At 37.5% G+C, this 16,443-nt stretch overlaps 1 protein-coding gene across 1 annotated transcript in view; it reads left to right on the top strand.

The window, feature by feature from the left end:
- The first annotated feature begins 14,261 nt into the window (after positions 1-14,261).
- Positions 14,262-16,443, top strand: part of LOC108514087 (uncharacterized) — a 205,469-nt gene continuing 203,287 nt past the window's right edge. Inside the window, exon 1 of the mRNA XM_017850119.1 lies at positions 14,262-14,416. Coding sequence (XP_017705608.1) covers positions 14,262-14,416 — 155 coding nt within the window. The remainder of the gene's footprint in view (positions 14,417-16,443) is intronic.

Below are 16,443 nucleotides of genomic sequence, written 5' to 3'. Positions count from 1 at the left end.
AACACTTGCATTAGTCGAAGCATTAATATAAGCCCAGCTCAAATACTTCACTCTGTAAGGATGTATTATTTTATTTAAATAAGGTTAGCTATTTTATGAACAAAAATATGACAGAACTATGACAGCTTCAAATAAAGAAAGAATGCAGAGGATGGCAGAAGGAAATAATTGTAACACAGGTGATTTGTGCTTTGTAATAGAATTTTGTGGTGAGTGTATTTCTCTCTCACTTCTCTCTTTTGCTCTGTGTGTGTGTGTGTGTGTGTGTGTGTGTGTGTGTGTGTGTGTAGGTTTTTGTTATTGTAAATTCTGGCTGGAAAGTCAAGATACACTAGTTAGACTGGTTCCCAAGCACAGGTATGTCATGGGTTGGGTGTTTATGCAACATAAAACTTTACCAAAATTGTCTTTAGTAGTTACTTTGGAATAATAGATGTTTGGGGTGAATTATGTCCTTCATCACAATTTCTATTAGGAAGATGAAACTTTTTCTTTTCCTACAACTTGTTCCTTTTTACTTTATTGAGCTATAATTGAAGTGTAATAAACTACATATATTTAAAGTTTACAATTTTAACAGTTTTGACACAGGCACACACCCTTAAAATCATCATCACAACCGAGTAAGCAAACATGTCTGTCATTATACAAATTTCCTTGCACCTCTTTGAAATTCATGCCTCCTTCCACACCAACCCCAGGAAACATGAACCTGCTTCCCATCACTACAAATTGGTTTTCATGTTATAGAATTTATACAAATTGAATCATATAGTATATTTTCTTTTTTGACTGGTGTCTTCTACTTGACATAATAATTTTGAGATTCATCCATATTATTATATATATTAATAGTTCATTCCTTTTTATTGCTGAGTAGTATTCCACTGTACGGATATATGCTAATTTTGAGTTTTTCAAAGTATTTGGTTATAAGGAAAGCTGCTATGAATATTTTCATATTCAAATGTGGGCACATTTGTTTATATCTCATGAGTCAATGGCTAGAACCAGAATGGCTGATTGTATGGTAGGTGTATTTTAACATTTTAAGAAACGATTGAACTGTTTTCCAAAATGTTTGTCCCATTTGACATCCCATTGGCACTGTATGAGAGTTCCCATTCCTCTTCATCCTTGCCAACACTTGGGATGATCAACCTTTTACATGGTAGCAAATCTAATGCATGTGCAGTGTTATCTTTCTGTGGCTTCGGTTTGCATTTTCTTTGTGACCAGTGACGTGAAGCATCTTTTCCTATGCTTATTGACCATTTATGTATCTTTCCTTTTGTGAAATGTTCATTCAAATTTTTTGCCCATTTAAAAAATTGAGTTGTTTGTCTTCTTCTTTAGTTGTGAGAGTTCTTTATGTGTTCTGGATACAAATTCTTGTATGCTAAATGTATTGCCAATATTTATCCCCAGCGTATAGCTTGCCTTTTACTTAATTAATGGTACTTTTCAAAAGAAAAGTTTTATGTTTTGATGAAGTCCAATATCTCATATATGTGTGTGTGTATGTATATATATGTATATACATATTTTTCTGCCTTTGCTTACCCCAAAGTTGTGAAGATTTTTGCCTATGTGTCCTTCTAAGAACTTTTGTAGTTTTAGGTTTTACGTTTAGATCTGTGGTCTATTTCAAGTTAATTTTTGTAAATGTTGTATGGTAAAAGTTAATGTTATTTTTTTTTCCATATGTGCTTCCAGTTGATCTAGCACCACTGTTGAAAAAACTTTTATATCTCCATTGAATTACTTTGGAACTTTTGTTGGAAATCAGTTGATCATGTGGGTTCACTTTTTTCTATTTTTGTTTTTGGTTTCCTCTCTTACTCATTTCACACTGGCACAAAGCCCCTTGGGTTCTAGTACCACAGTTCATATATTTGTCATATTTTACCTAAAAATATCTGAATGACAAAATTCCCCCAAATTCTTAACATCCTCTAAGTATGTTACCACTCACAGCATGCTTTTGTGCTATCAGGATACAATGTATGGTGAATGTCCCATCCATGGCAGAAAATCGAAGGTCAGGGAAGTCGCTGTCAACTACAAGATAGTTGCTCTTGGTAATTCATGGTCAGGCAATCCTCTCACACTTGGTGGGGGAAAAGAATCTGTTTTTGGATTTCCTCTACATCTGAAGGAAGTTTGGAACATTTCTCAGTGACATTTTATAATTCAGATTAAACAGAACTCCTTTCAGGTGCAGAAAAAATAAATCATACTTCTAAGTCTATGGTTCTCAACAAGGAGAAGGGTGAGTTTTGCTTCTCAAGAGGCAATGTCTGTCAAAATGACACATTTTCATTGTCACGACTGGCATCTAGTGAGTAGAGGCCAGGGATGTTGCAAAAGATGCAAAGGACAGTCTCCGTCACCCCTACATAGAAGAAATAGCTGGCCCCAAATTTCAATAGTGTTGCTGTTGAGAGACTCTGCTTTAAGTATACAAATAACTTAGATCCAAATCCAGCCCAGAAAGTGTTCTTACACCTTCACTCCCTCTAACACTTAAGAGGTAAAATAAGATAGGTTCGTGATTTCTTTTTAACTAAATGGCTGTTGTACATGAAAAACAATGTTGGTCATTTTTTTTCACCCATGACCCTCTGGGGTTCATATTTTTAATTTGTCAGCTGTGTCACTGTGTGAAGGCTAGCGGACTTGGGTCAAAACACGTGGACTCTATCTGTGCCTCCAACAGCTCCCAGAGGTACTTGAGTTAAAATGAGAAGATGTGGTTTGCATCTAGACTGCTCTCTGTCAAATGTTGGCTTGTATGTCCTCAGGAAAGCCTCTTAAATTTCCTGAGCTTCAAATGGGAATAATTATAAATAAAAAAAAATAAATATAAAATATTGAGTTTTAAAATGGGAATGAACTTTAAAATGGGAGTAATTTCATAGGCTGTTTTAAAGACCAATTGAGATAAAGCATTACCTATAGAACTTTAATAGCAATAATATTTATTATTAATACTTAACTATGTTCATATATGAAACATGTTTACCATCAACCTGCAATCTTAGCAACTTTTATATTCTTCCTGCAATTCGGAAGGATTATTATTTTTTTGAGACAGATGTATTTTTAGTAGAGATGGAGTTTCATCATGCTGGCCAAGATGGTCTCAATTCCTAACCTCGAGATCCTCCCGCCTCGGCCTCCAAAAGTGCTAGGATTACAGGTGTGAGCCACCGCGCCCGACCTGGAAGGATGTTATTTGGGGTCAATACATTCTCATCATTCATAAAGTGTTTCCTATGTTAGCAAAGGAGTTAAATATTTATTAAATATTAGGATAGAAACAGGACTTAAAAAATGTTTGTATATGTTTAAGGGATCCAAATGCAATTTTGTTGCATGGAGATATTTCTTAGTGGTGAAGTTGGGGCTTTTAGTGTATCCATTACCCACTTACTGCACATTGCATTGGGATTCTTTTTATTTATGTATTCCTAAAGTAGTGGTTTCTGGAGGAGTAGACGCTGATCTAGGCTTGAAGGATGGAAGGACTCTAGACAGGCAGAAACTGGAGTAGAGGGAATAGCATCAAAAAAGAATTGATGCCTCAGATTCTCTTTGGCAAGTAGGATTCACATTCTCTGGAAACCAAATTGTTTATTGATTCTCAGGGGACTGCTTCGGTGTGATAGCAGTGATTTTATTATGGTTTAAGTTTTTCATTTTGTTTTATAGGTTGGTTGCCCATGTTTTCTTCAATAGATAATACTGGTGATGAAACAAGTCTTGGAAACAGATGACAAGGCTGTAATACTTGGCCCCTCTGTAGACATATTTAATTGATTTATTTTGCCCTGAAAAACATAACCATATAGTACAGTCAGTTTCCACCTAGGGCAACTCTTCAAAATCCTGATTCTGGATGAGAGTGGTGACGTTCCTTTGGCATCATCTTTTCCTCTGGTTCCACTCATGACCCATCTCCGCTCCCCCACCCCAGCTAATTCAAGAACTGTGATAACTCAAGCTAAATGATTTCACTGATGACTCTCAAATAATACTTTTAAAATATTCATTATTCATTCCACAGGTAATGGAAACCAGGGAAAGTAAACAACCAGCATGATCTCTTGCAATGGGTATTTTTTATGTAGTTATAATATGTGTCACCAAACAACATTCAAGCTGTTAATATCTGGAAATGAAGACACCTGCTCTCTCAGTTAGCACTGAATGCAGATGCAACACCTCACAGAGTGGCCTAAGGAATACTCCCAGGGACAGTGGTTTGCTCTGGGTGTGGAGGCTGGAGATTTGAGAGATTTGAGGGTTCGTGAAGATCATTCTGGTCCTGTCAGTGCCCTGCTGCCTTCTCAACTTGTCTGGTCCTCTTGGGAGTAAGGACGCCTTCCTTGGTGGTTCCCAACTGTTCAGACTGCAGGTGTGAGCACTTGGCTGAGAAGGAGGTTAGAATTCTCCCAGATGGGCATAGGGGACAGTGTGTAGAAAGAAATCCTCAAATTTCCTGTATACTTTCACTTCCAGTTGAAGAATCCTCTACTTCCTGTACATCTTCATTTCTGGTTGTTCCTGGATTATTATTATTTTTTTTCATTTCAGTCAATCAGCCTCCTTCTCAGTAGAGCACAAGAGAGCTTTAAGAAAGAATAGAAAAGCTTTTGTTTATTGTAGTTTATTTAAATTACTTCTCAGGAGAGTGTAGTATGTTTATTTGTCATTGAATAGGTATTTCTGTTGTTTAAATTCAATAAACAACTTATTTGCAAGCCTCACTGTGGGTGGACTAAAAACCAGTTGATACTAGTCGTTCACACTGGAACACAATTTCAACGTGGTAGATAAGATATTTCAATCTAGTGGGTAAGCTCTGTGTGTGCTTGTGTGTGTGAGAGTGTGAGAATATGTGAGTATGTTTTTGTCAGTGTGAATGTGGGAGAATGTGTAAGTGAGTCAATGTGTGTTTGTGTGAGTGAGTGTGTATGTTAGTGTGTGAGAAAGTGTGAGTGTGTGGGTACATAAGAGTTTGTGTGTGACTGTGTGTATATGTCTCTGTGTGAATGTGTCTCAGAGTAACTGTGAGAATGTGAGCATACATGTAAGTGTGTTATGCTTCTGTGTGTGTAAGAGTGTGTGAGCACGTAAAAACAAGGCAGAATATGAGAGGCAACCCTGGTAATGGAAAGCATCTTGGATTGGGAACCTGAAGATCAAGGTATATGCTAAGACATGGTTTTGCTGTTTCTTAACTGTGTAAACCTGAAAGTATCTTTGAAGTTTTGTTTCTTTGTCAAAAACTGACACCTATTCAACTCATATTTACCAACTGTCTTTTATGTGCCAAGCATACAATGAGGTAACAGTAATAATATTTTTCTCACTGGCATCATTGAATTGTTAAAACCACAAATAAGACGTGGTAGTCAGGAAGCCTTGAGATTGCTATGAAATTTTCTAAGTGGCATCATCTTATAACAAGCATGAATAGTGATGCAAGTTACATGCTACAGAATTCAAAGGTAAAAGCACAAATGAAGATCAATACATGCTAAGTGTTAGAGGAATGGAAAGAACTAATGAAGTAGTGTTTTGTGAAGGAGTAGATGCTGACCTAGGCTTGAAGGGTGGAAGGACTCTAAACAGGCAGAAACTGGAATAGAGAGAATAGCATCGAAAAATAATTGGTCCCTCAGATTCTCTTTGGCAAGTAGAATTCATATACTCTGGAAACCAAATTGTTTATTGATTCCCTAGGACTGCTTCAGTATGATAGCAGTGATTTTATTATGGCTTAAGTTTTTCATTTTGTTTCATAGGTTGGTTGCCCATGTTTTCTTCAATAATATCACAGTGTTTGTAGTGAACACTTCATTCATGAGGTGGAGGCTTGCACCCCCTGAACATTTCTTGGCTTTGTGTTAGCCTTTGATTGTTTCTAAAACCATTCCCTAGGCCTGTAATACATCCATGCCTCTTGTCTGCAGAAAGTTTGAAAGTGGTGAAGTTGATCTAAACATTTTTGTGAACAAGTGAGCAGTAAGTACAGTTTCAAAGCTACAGCAGCTGTTTGTGTCTTTGCCTTGCAATCTGGTGTCTTAACTGGAATTCTTTATGTCAGAACATAATCTACTTAAAAAGTTTCCATTTATGTCACAAGTAATAAACTTGATGGCTTTTTACAACATCTAAACAGTCCCCTTAAGCTGCCTCTTCAGATGATAGTCTTCTTTCTCCAATGAAAGACTCAAAAAGTAATCCCTTTAGGTTTCTTATGAAATATTCATTCTTTGGTATGACTGCTAAAAATGTAATTGGCAAGCTGTGTCTCTACCACATCCACATCTTATAGTATTATTAAATATGAACTATGATACTCAAGTACATCCTATAGTTTAGGTTTAAAATATGTATGCTATGTGTATAAAATAAATTATAAGACACACACACACACACACATACACACACACACACACACACACACAGTCTAAGAGGATAGAAAGTTTTTAAAGAAAGTTGGTAGATTGCCTGAGGTCAGGAGTTTGAGACCATTGTGGCCAACATGGTGAAACCCCATCTCTACTAAAAATACAAAAATTAGGCAGGCTTGGTGGCGGGTGCCTGTAATCCCTGCTACTTGGGAGGCTGAGGCAGGAGAATTGCTTGAACCTGGGAGGCAGAGCTTGCAGTGAGCCAAGATTGCACCACTATACTCCAGCTTGGATGACAGAGCAAGACCTTGTCTCAGAAAAAAAAAAAAACACCACAGTCTATGCTGGTGGTTGGTGGTTTTAACAGCTCCATCACACATTTACTGACATCAGGCCACTAGAACTGAGTCAGCAGTCCATCCATATTCCTACCTTTGTTTTTTTCTTCTTCTTCCTCCTCCTCACTTCTTTGCTATATCATCTCCATATTGCCCTCTAATCTGCATCATCATCTTCAAGCACCCATTTGTATTTTCCTAGACTTTACTGAAAATCTGTTCCCTTTTCCTTTAAGCACTGAATTTTAAGCAATCCTGTACTGTTATCTGCCCAAAAGTGAAAGCAGAAACAGAAGTACCATGAATCACACTAACACCATGCAAAAGGCTCTCCTTTTCCATTTCATTCATTGATATAGACTGAGACAATAGACCTGTCATCAGCATGAGATAATTAACACTGTCCTGGCTAATTGGTTGAACTGAGAATAAAAAGACTAGCCACCACCTGGCCCCATTCCTTAGCAAACCATGCCTGGAAAGCCTTTTAGACCAGAGTCAACAGTCAACTGCTGAACTTGGAAAAATAGGTACATACCTCTCTTAGTTTTTAGTTTTGGACTAATTTGGCTTCTAAAAAGACAACATCCTTAAAATGAAAAGTGCATTTATTGTAATGAAATCATGGATAGTTTAGCAGTAAGTAGACACGGCTAAAGAGAGAACTAGTAAATAGGAAGACAAATGTGAAGAAATAAACCAGAATGTAGCTTATAGAAAAGGGTGACTGACAATAGAATATTGAGTGGAAGAGACACAGAGGTTATAATGAGAAGATCTAGCATTTTAAATTTGAGACAAGAGAGAGAATGAGGAGGCAATATTTGGATGTGTAGTGGTTGAGATGTTTTCAGAACTGATGACAGATTTGAATCATCAGAGATGTGAACAAAATTTATTCCAAACAGGAAAGTAAAAAGAAATCTACACCTATATACATTGTGGTGGCACTGGGGTGTACCAAAGGCAAAAAGATGAATTTAAAATTATTCTCTTTTCTAGAAAGGAACAAAATTTAGACTGATAGCAACCATGAATGCTGTGTCAAAATGGAGTACCTGTCAATTTTAAGTTGTTTAGCAAGTAAAACTGTATTTCAGGAAGCAAAACCAAATAAATCTTTAGATGAACAAAACTGAGATGTTACTATCATTAGGTTCTAAGTAAAGGAACTTTTAAAAGCTATACTTCAGATGAAATAAAAATGACTCTAGAAGGTATTTCTGATATATAAGAAGAAATGTGAGCCCAGAAATGGATAAACATGTAGATAAATCTAAATAATTACTGACAGTATAAAATAATACTAACAGTGTCTATTTTGTGGGGGCAAAATAATAAGACAGAACTAAAAGAACTAAAATACTGAATGACATTAGCTTATCAATTTGAAGGAGGGTGACAAAACATTCTCTAGTTTCAGCATTGTTTGATTAGATAATTAAAATAATGATTAACCTGAGACATTGATATTTAGATATGCTACAATTCCAAGGACAGAATGAGAAAGAATTCAATTAAAGCAGTAGAGAAAAATTGAAATGAAAATCAAGATAAGATAGGAGAAAAAAAGAAACATGGAGGAGGACAAAAAGAAAGCACAGAGTAAGATGACAGAAATGAATCAAAATATACCAATAACCACATAAATGTAAATGGACCATTTTCACTAGTAACAAGACAGATTGTCAGACTTGATGAAAACCCAGTGCATTTCTATGCTGTTTATGAGAAACATACTTAAAACATATGGAACTCTAAACATGGGCTCCAGGAGACATTTGCAAAAATGTTCCTGGAGGCATCGTTTCTTATAGAAACACGAAAACTGGATACGAACTGAATGTTCTTCAATAGGAAAATGTTTAAACGTATAGTGACATTAGTTGGTATTATATAAATAATAATGTATTAATGATAAGTTTATAGAGCAATATGGATGAATCTCAAAAACATGTTTTCAGATATACAGCATGTTTATAAATTTCAAACGTATGATATTTAATTACTATATATTGAGTAAAGCCCACTAAAATGATTTTATTCATGTCTAGAAAATTCAGAGTAATTCTCCCTCTGTGTGAGTGCTGAGTGGGGGAACTACCAGACCAGTTTCATGGGAATGTGACCTGTGACACAGAGCCCCAAGTTTAGAAGGACCCTAGGTGTGGTTTCATGTTGTGTTGTCACCATCTAGAAATCCTTAATAATTTTGAACAAAGGACCTTACATTTTGCACTGGGCCCCTCAAATTATGCAGCTGGTCCTGGGGGATACCAAGGTGGAGTGATAGACGAGAGATTTGAGTTGTACTGGTGATGTTCTTTCTTAATCCATATGGTGATTTGTTTTAGCTACTTATATAGAGTGTTATGCATATTGTGTACATATGAAATATCTTGTTTTTCAAATTAATTTCAAAATGTTGCCTCTTGAGCCACTGTTTTATAATACTCATCAGAAATACCCAGGCAAAAGAGTCACATTGTCACCACCTAGGTGGAATGAAGCATCCCATTTATGTGGCTGTGATGTGGAAATTGGTCTGAGTTGTTGAGTAATTATACTTAAGCATATGCTTTCGACTCTATAAAATCTGGGTGAGTAATATCAGTTTGAGGGAAAAGAAGAGCCTCCATGTTTCTTTACACAGTTGGATACCCAGCTGCTCTGGTTTGCATATTGCAAGTGCATTTCCTTTGCAAACTTGTTAGCTCCTGCATTATTTGGAGGCTCTGCTTTTTAAAGCAGGCAACATTTAAAAACTACAGGGCAGAACCTATCTGATTCTATTGCTGTTACCAGCAGCTGGTGCACCCAGCGTCCTCTGAGGAAGTTAGCTGCCCTCTAGCCACCGTGAATATTGTGTGAACATAGCACATCTGTGATAGTGGCTTACTGTGCTTGTGCGACTGTAGAGGCCAACGTGCCATTCGTGTATGGTTTGGCAGCTTCAGAATTCACACACAGAGACAGCTGGTGAAAGAGTTTGCTAAGTGGTGCACCCCCTTTTAATCCAGCCACCTGGATGATTCGGAGAGGCACAATGTGGCTATCACTCTTTAATGCATTGCATGGTAGGTGCATTGGCCAAAACTTCTTGGGAGTTTTCAAAAGCAATACAACACAATGTTCGGTTTTTCTGCCCTGCTCCCAGAGAACTCTTGGTTGCTTCAGCTTAAATGTATCCCTTAAGTGCATCTTAACTCTGACCTTCAATTCCCTTTTACTATCCTGTTATTATGCATGTACTCTCTCAAGTGCGGAAAAGTGCAGGGACTCTGATATTATGCATTCATTCAGTCACTCAACAAACATTTATAGAACATCTTAAATCTTAACTTGCACTTACACATCTCAAAGCCTTGGTCCACTCTGCCTCACTTTCTTCTGTTTGTGTCCTTTTTTCTAGTGGCTCTGATTTATTCTTTATGGCAATGTTTTTCAAGCTCTGCTCCATTCTCTCTTTCCACTGATCCATTCATGGTCTCTCCTATTTTGCAGTAGATCATGTAATCTGTTGTGCTGCTTAGAGGTTCCTTGATGAATTCTTACATGGCAGAAATTAAAATGAAATGCAACTTTTGAGAAACATACCTCAAATAGATCACAAGCTTCACCCTGCACCTGTTGCTTGCAAATACAGTGATCTGACTACTAAAGGGCAAAAGGATGATGTCTATTGCAAAGAATTGGATGCTTTTCATCGAAAATACAGGTTACATTGCAAAAACTTTCAAATGTTGCCAAGGTAACTATAATCATTATGCTATCATTTAGTCTAATTTGGTGTCTAGGTAACCTTAGTGGCAGAAGTCTCAGCCTGAATTAAACCAACAGTTAGTTGAAGACTTATTACATGCAAGGCATATGGACATACACAAAAGTGCAAGATATTCTTGCCTTCTTTGAGGAGCTTAAATCTCATTGTAGGGATCTCAACATATAAAAGGAAATTAACAATACAAAGTGAGGTGGCCTACAGGTCATTCAGGTATTAAGTGAAGTAGGAAAACAAAGCATAAAAGAATAATTACTGGTGGCCAGGATCAGCAGAAAAAAATGGGGGCAAAGGACATTCCTCATATTTAATTAGGCTCTTTCTGGAGTCGAGTAGACATATTACTTCTACAGACAGAAAACACTCGGATTACTCTATTCATTACTTCTTCATTGCTTGAGACAGATTTATTTTGAATTATTACTGAACATTTTGTTTTGTGTATTTGTTTCAAATTGAGTGCACATTTGCCCAATTTAATTGCTTACTTGTTTCCTTGGAAGATGTTGTCATTGAATTTTTTTCTTCTAGGAATTGAATCCTTATTTTGGGGTTATGTGTTTCTCTTTTGTTGTTAATAATAAATTTGATTCATTGCAAGCTAATTATACCTACTGTAGGAAAAAAGAGCTATTAAATGTCAGCACATTGTAGAGAAAAGGCCACATGTCTTAGACTAGGATGGGCCTGAGTTTGAATCTTGCTATGTGACTTTATTCAATTTAGTTAGTGTCTTAGCCTTTCTTTATTTGATAAATGTGTATGTTTCACTTGATATTTATTTTATAGGTTTGATGATAGGATGACATAAGATAACATGTATAATACTGTTTCACTCATAGAAAGTGCCCCATAAATACTAGCAACTGTCATTATTATTGGCCTTTTCGAATTATCTCAATTGATTTCATATATGTGAGAGGACTTCCACTGATTACACAAAAGGAGTCTGTATTTCAATGACGTATTTTAAGGTCATTGGATTAAGTGAAGAACTTTTTAAAGTTAACATTTTTAGGAATTGTACTGACTGGAGAACATTCTCTTTTGTTCATGTTCAGATTTTAATCGCACTTCATGGGTGGTCTGCCAGTTGCGTGCTAGTCTTTCCTTTCTTTCTTTTTTTTTTTTTTTTTACAGAAGAATATCTGTAATTCTTGAGGTGGGTATTTTGCCAATTTTCACATGCTTTGTTTTCTCTTCTCAAATCAACATGTCTACGTATTTATATAATTCAGAGTTCAAACAACTTTCATTACATTGCTGTCACTGTACATAAAGACAATCAAAACTTGTTATGCTCAAATCTAAAACATGACCCAACTAAGTGAACAGATGTGCTGCATGACCGAAGCCTCACCATGTTGTTCCTATTTATCATCTGTGTTTGGAGGGTGTGCCTAGCGCTGTGAGGTGGGGGATCAAAGGTTTTGCCAATTGCCCTTATGTATTGAAAGATTTTATGCACACTTTGTTCCTCTATTCTTTTGCACTGCCCTTTGGGTGACAGAATGGTTTTAAGGAGTTTGGTCAAACTTGTCAAGCCTTTGAAAAGGTTCTAAAACTGTTTTTATGGTTATAAATTGTATTTAGTCCAAAAAACCATATTTACTTAATTTTGGAGCTGAAATAATGAGCTTTCAAAATGCAAGCCATCCAGAAATATTCCATCAAGTTTTCAAAATTTACACTTTGCTCCTCTAATTTTATTGTGGTTATTTTCTGTTCCTTTTTGCACCCTTTCCATATAATGAGAATGTGAAAACACAAGCATTTTTCTGTGGAAAATAGATCCAGCATCCTGAGCTGCAAGTCTTCATGAAAGCAAAATTCAAAAAATAGGAGTTGTGTTGGTAGGATTTCTCCTTAGGCTGTTTCTTTTATGCGTATTACTCTCGGAAAGTAAGGGACATCAGGCCTCCCATCAGCAGTAAGCCCAAGGGGTTCAGGCTCTGTTCGGGCCCCACTTAAGGGTTCATCACCAGTATTTGCAGCAAGTGCATTAGAATCTTGAAGGAAAACATCAGTTGGGTTCATCTGGCTCCAGTATACATCTTTATTAATATTTAATTTAAAAAACCCAGATTAGCTGGAAAGGATTGAAATTTCAGGAAGAAATGAAGTACAAGTTCTGTGTCTCTCCAGGTGCAGTGTTTCCACTGTTACAGTGTTTACCATGTTAGCTAGCAATGGCTAGTCCCTCTTTTGTCATCTTTCTGATTTTCCACTGGTTGTGGTATGTTTCTGTATTCCTGGTGGAGGGCAGTTTACACTGGTTAATATCCAACCATGTACGATGGGTACTACCCTCATGACAAGGTAGGGAAGAGCAAAGAACATATACCTGACAATAAACAGCCTGAGTTCAACTGACTCTGCTACTTACTCCCTGTGTTAATAGACAAGGAAGTCAACCTCCTCTAATTCGTGTTTCCTTACCTGTGCAAGTGGGGATACCGTTCGATGCCTTCATCAAAGGCTGTGTTTTAGAACAGTAGCAAAATTACCAGCTGCCTCCTCTCCACATGCTGGGTCTTGCTTGACTTAAAAAAAATGTGATGCAATAGGTGTTTCAGCAGATGAGACAGGCAACTGCCGAAGGGTTTCGGGTGTTTCTTTCGGGGTTCCTATAAATACAGTATTACTCATCCTGCCTTCAGGCCTCTGCCAAAAGTGTGATTCTTCCTTTCAGGGGCAGGAAAAGACTTCTGAGCTGGCTCTCATGCTGGTCTGGTGATGGTAGCCCCTAGGTGTTCGCCTATAGACCATGGTCAAGCTCTATAGGGAGGTCCTGAACTTAGATGTTCTAGATTTACTGCTAATGAAACCCAAACTGTGGTCCCTGGGTGACTACTAACTCAGATCATCTGAGAAAGGATCAAAAGTGACATCCTATCACAACTTGTTTTCCTGATGCAGAAAACTGCAGGGCAGATTTTATTTTCCTTTTAGCTTAATTCCCTAATTGAAACATTAAAAAAGCAAGCAAGCCTAATTTTAAAAAGGAGGCTTTAATCAAGAGATTCTGCAGTTAGTGTGTTTTCTCCTCTCTTCGCGAAGTTTATCTGTTGGAAATGGGATGTGCATATCTTGGACTTCACTTGCTTAATCATGCCCATATATTAACCCTGCGTGTTCTGCAAGAAAAAAAATTGCATGGTATCAGAGAGTTCAAATAAGATGTATTTAGTGTTAAATGAGATTACATATTCCCAGCAGTTCACATGGTGCCTGGTTCCTGTTCAACACATAAAGACCCCTACTGTCACCCCCTCTGCCCACCACAACAGTTACTGTTTAAATGCCTATCCTAGTGGGCTCTCAAGCTATCTGCTGTTCCTCCAAATTTAGTCTTTAAGGAGTACAAATTATTCAACTACTATTTTTCCTACTAGTTCTTTTTGAATTTGCTATTTCATTTATTGAATATAGTTATAGCATATGACTATGCTATAACTGCCAGAATGTAAATATTCTAGGCATAATATCTGCTCCAAGCCACCTTGTCCAGGCTGTTGTGGAGAGAAAAGTTTTAAAACCCATTTGGTTTTAGTCCAGGAACAAAGGTTCGTTTAAAAATACCATGTACTATTTGCCTGTGTTTCTAAGACTCTGTTATCCATTAATTCCTCCCCTACCTCCCTGCTTCATGCTGCCTGGTTAAAGGCTTCCTGTTTAATCGTTTCATGTTTACTTCTGTGTGAGCTTATATTAATTATGTGGATCACCAGTCTCATCACCATGAAGGATGAAGATACATTTGATTTGGCAGGGGATCCCCAAGACAGCCTCATTCCTGGGCCTTCTCCCACCCCCAAGCAAAACCCAGTTTGTAAGGAGGCTTTCTTTGGACACCAGACTTTCTCCTTAAGGTAATTAAAGGCTGCAGGTCTTAGTTACAAAGCTAGTTGACACAATTTAGCAGAGTACTTTGAGTTTAGACAAATGTTAGACTTGAAAGAAAGGGATTGACTCTTAGCTGCTTATTTGAAAATGTTATTTGTGTGTGTTTGTTTGTTTTTGTTTTTTTTTTTCTTTGTGCCTGGTCAGTCTAGTTTCTGAATACCTGGTTACCTTCATTGTGGGTTGGGACCATAATCTAGCTGTCTCAGAGAGGCTTGTCTTGACACCTTTGTACTTGCTGAGGCCCACCAGTGCTTCCCCTGGCTGTTCAAGGTAGAGCCTGTTTCACTGGGAACTTGTAGGCACCATTGAGAGGTCTGGCCAGAGGTGACCTTAAGGCTTATCTGTTTTAACCGTGTGTTACCAGGCTGTGCAAAGACTATGTTACTCAGAGAAAAAAAGAACTGATTCTAGTCCTACCCCAGCAGCTAGAAAGACAGCCCTCTAGCTGACAAATGGCATACTTGAAAGAAATACTATTTTGAGAGGTAAATGATCAGTTAAATAAAATAGGATAAATTTGAGAAATTCTTCAGGTCAGGTTAAACAGAATTTCTACATGTCAAGGGGAGATAAAATGCAGTAATTCTATGATATTTTTTATTTTAAAAACATAGAGTTAAAGACTTAATTATCTGCTTGTTGATTGAAAACAGTATGTGCACACTAAATGTTTTACAAAGGAGTATAACTGCTGAATGTGTCTGCAGAGGTAGTCTCTTCTCAAGGATACTCATTCCAACTCAACCATGGTGTTTTGAGGCTGCAGAGAGTTCTCGGAAAAGGAGACAGGACCAAATTTGAAGCTCATTCTCTGGGCAAAGGGAATGGGCTAGGAAAATATACTGGTTAAAGACAACTCAAGAAGAGCAGTGCAGAAATTAAGGCACAGTGTCTGAAGGCTAGCATTTTGATGAAGATTGTGGGGACAGTTAGCACTGGCTATTTATCTTCTATTCCACAAACCTTTGGAAGGCACAGTACTCACAGTGTTCTAGGTATGGTGAAAACTTGGATCTAGGAAAGACATCTACCTTCACCCTAGTGGTTTATAGTCTAGAAAGGAAAGTCAAGCATTTAAGTAAATAAAAGACATGAAGCCATGCAGTGTGATGGCCAATGGAGGAAGATGGTTCAGTGGGACTTTGGGAAGATGTATACATTAAGAGGGAATAGAAAAGCCTTCATAGAGAATACAGGGGGAAATCTGAGGGGATGTGGCCTTTTGTATATACAAACTCTACTTACCAGGATATACCAATCTTAGATTAAGCAAATAAGGTGGAAGGAATTGAGCTGTAATATTCACCCCAAAGCACTGCAAAAGGGGACTTAGAAGTCAGTCAACAATATGGGATGAGGGAGGCACTGGATAATCTGCAGAATGTGTTCGTGAGTAGTTAGATTTCAGAAACTGAGATTGGCCAAAGAAAATATTCTGTATTAAGGGATCTCCTGGGGATTATTCGAAACAAAAATTCGCGGCATCAGTTGTACAATAGAATCACCTGGGGAGCTTTTGCACAGGTATTTTCATAACTGGGTCCAACTCCTGGAGCTTCAGGGGAGGGGCATAGGCATGTTGTAAAGGTTCCCTAAGGGATTCTAACATGCAATCAAGTAGAATCACTGATTTAGAATAGTTGGTCCGAAGGATGAAAAGGGAAGCAAGGAAGATCCTCAAATACACCGACTGGGTCACTGGTTTTCAAATTTGAGCATGCATCACTTCCCCTAGATATTAAAACAGATTGTGGTGCCCTACCTCCAGAGCGTCTGATTTATTAGGTCTGGGGTGAGGTCCTAGAAGTTGCATTTCTCAGTAGTTTCTAGGAGACACTGATGTTGCTGGTCCAGGGATTTCAAGTACCCCCAGACCAGATAAACTGTGGATGGGAAAGGATTTGTGTGATATGATAGAATAAGACATACATATTTGGTCTTAGTCCTGGTTCCTGGCACAGAACTTTTTTTTTTTTTTTTTAATTTTTTTNTT

The sequence above is a fragment of the Rhinopithecus bieti genome, unplaced genomic scaffold, assembly GCF_001698545.2.
Source record: "Rhinopithecus bieti isolate Rb0 unplaced genomic scaffold, ASM169854v2 scaffold_33413, whole genome shotgun sequence".
NCBI classification, from domain to species: domain Eukaryota; kingdom Metazoa; phylum Chordata; class Mammalia; order Primates; family Cercopithecidae; genus Rhinopithecus; species Rhinopithecus bieti.
This window is presented reverse-complemented; position numbering and strand designations above follow the sequence as displayed.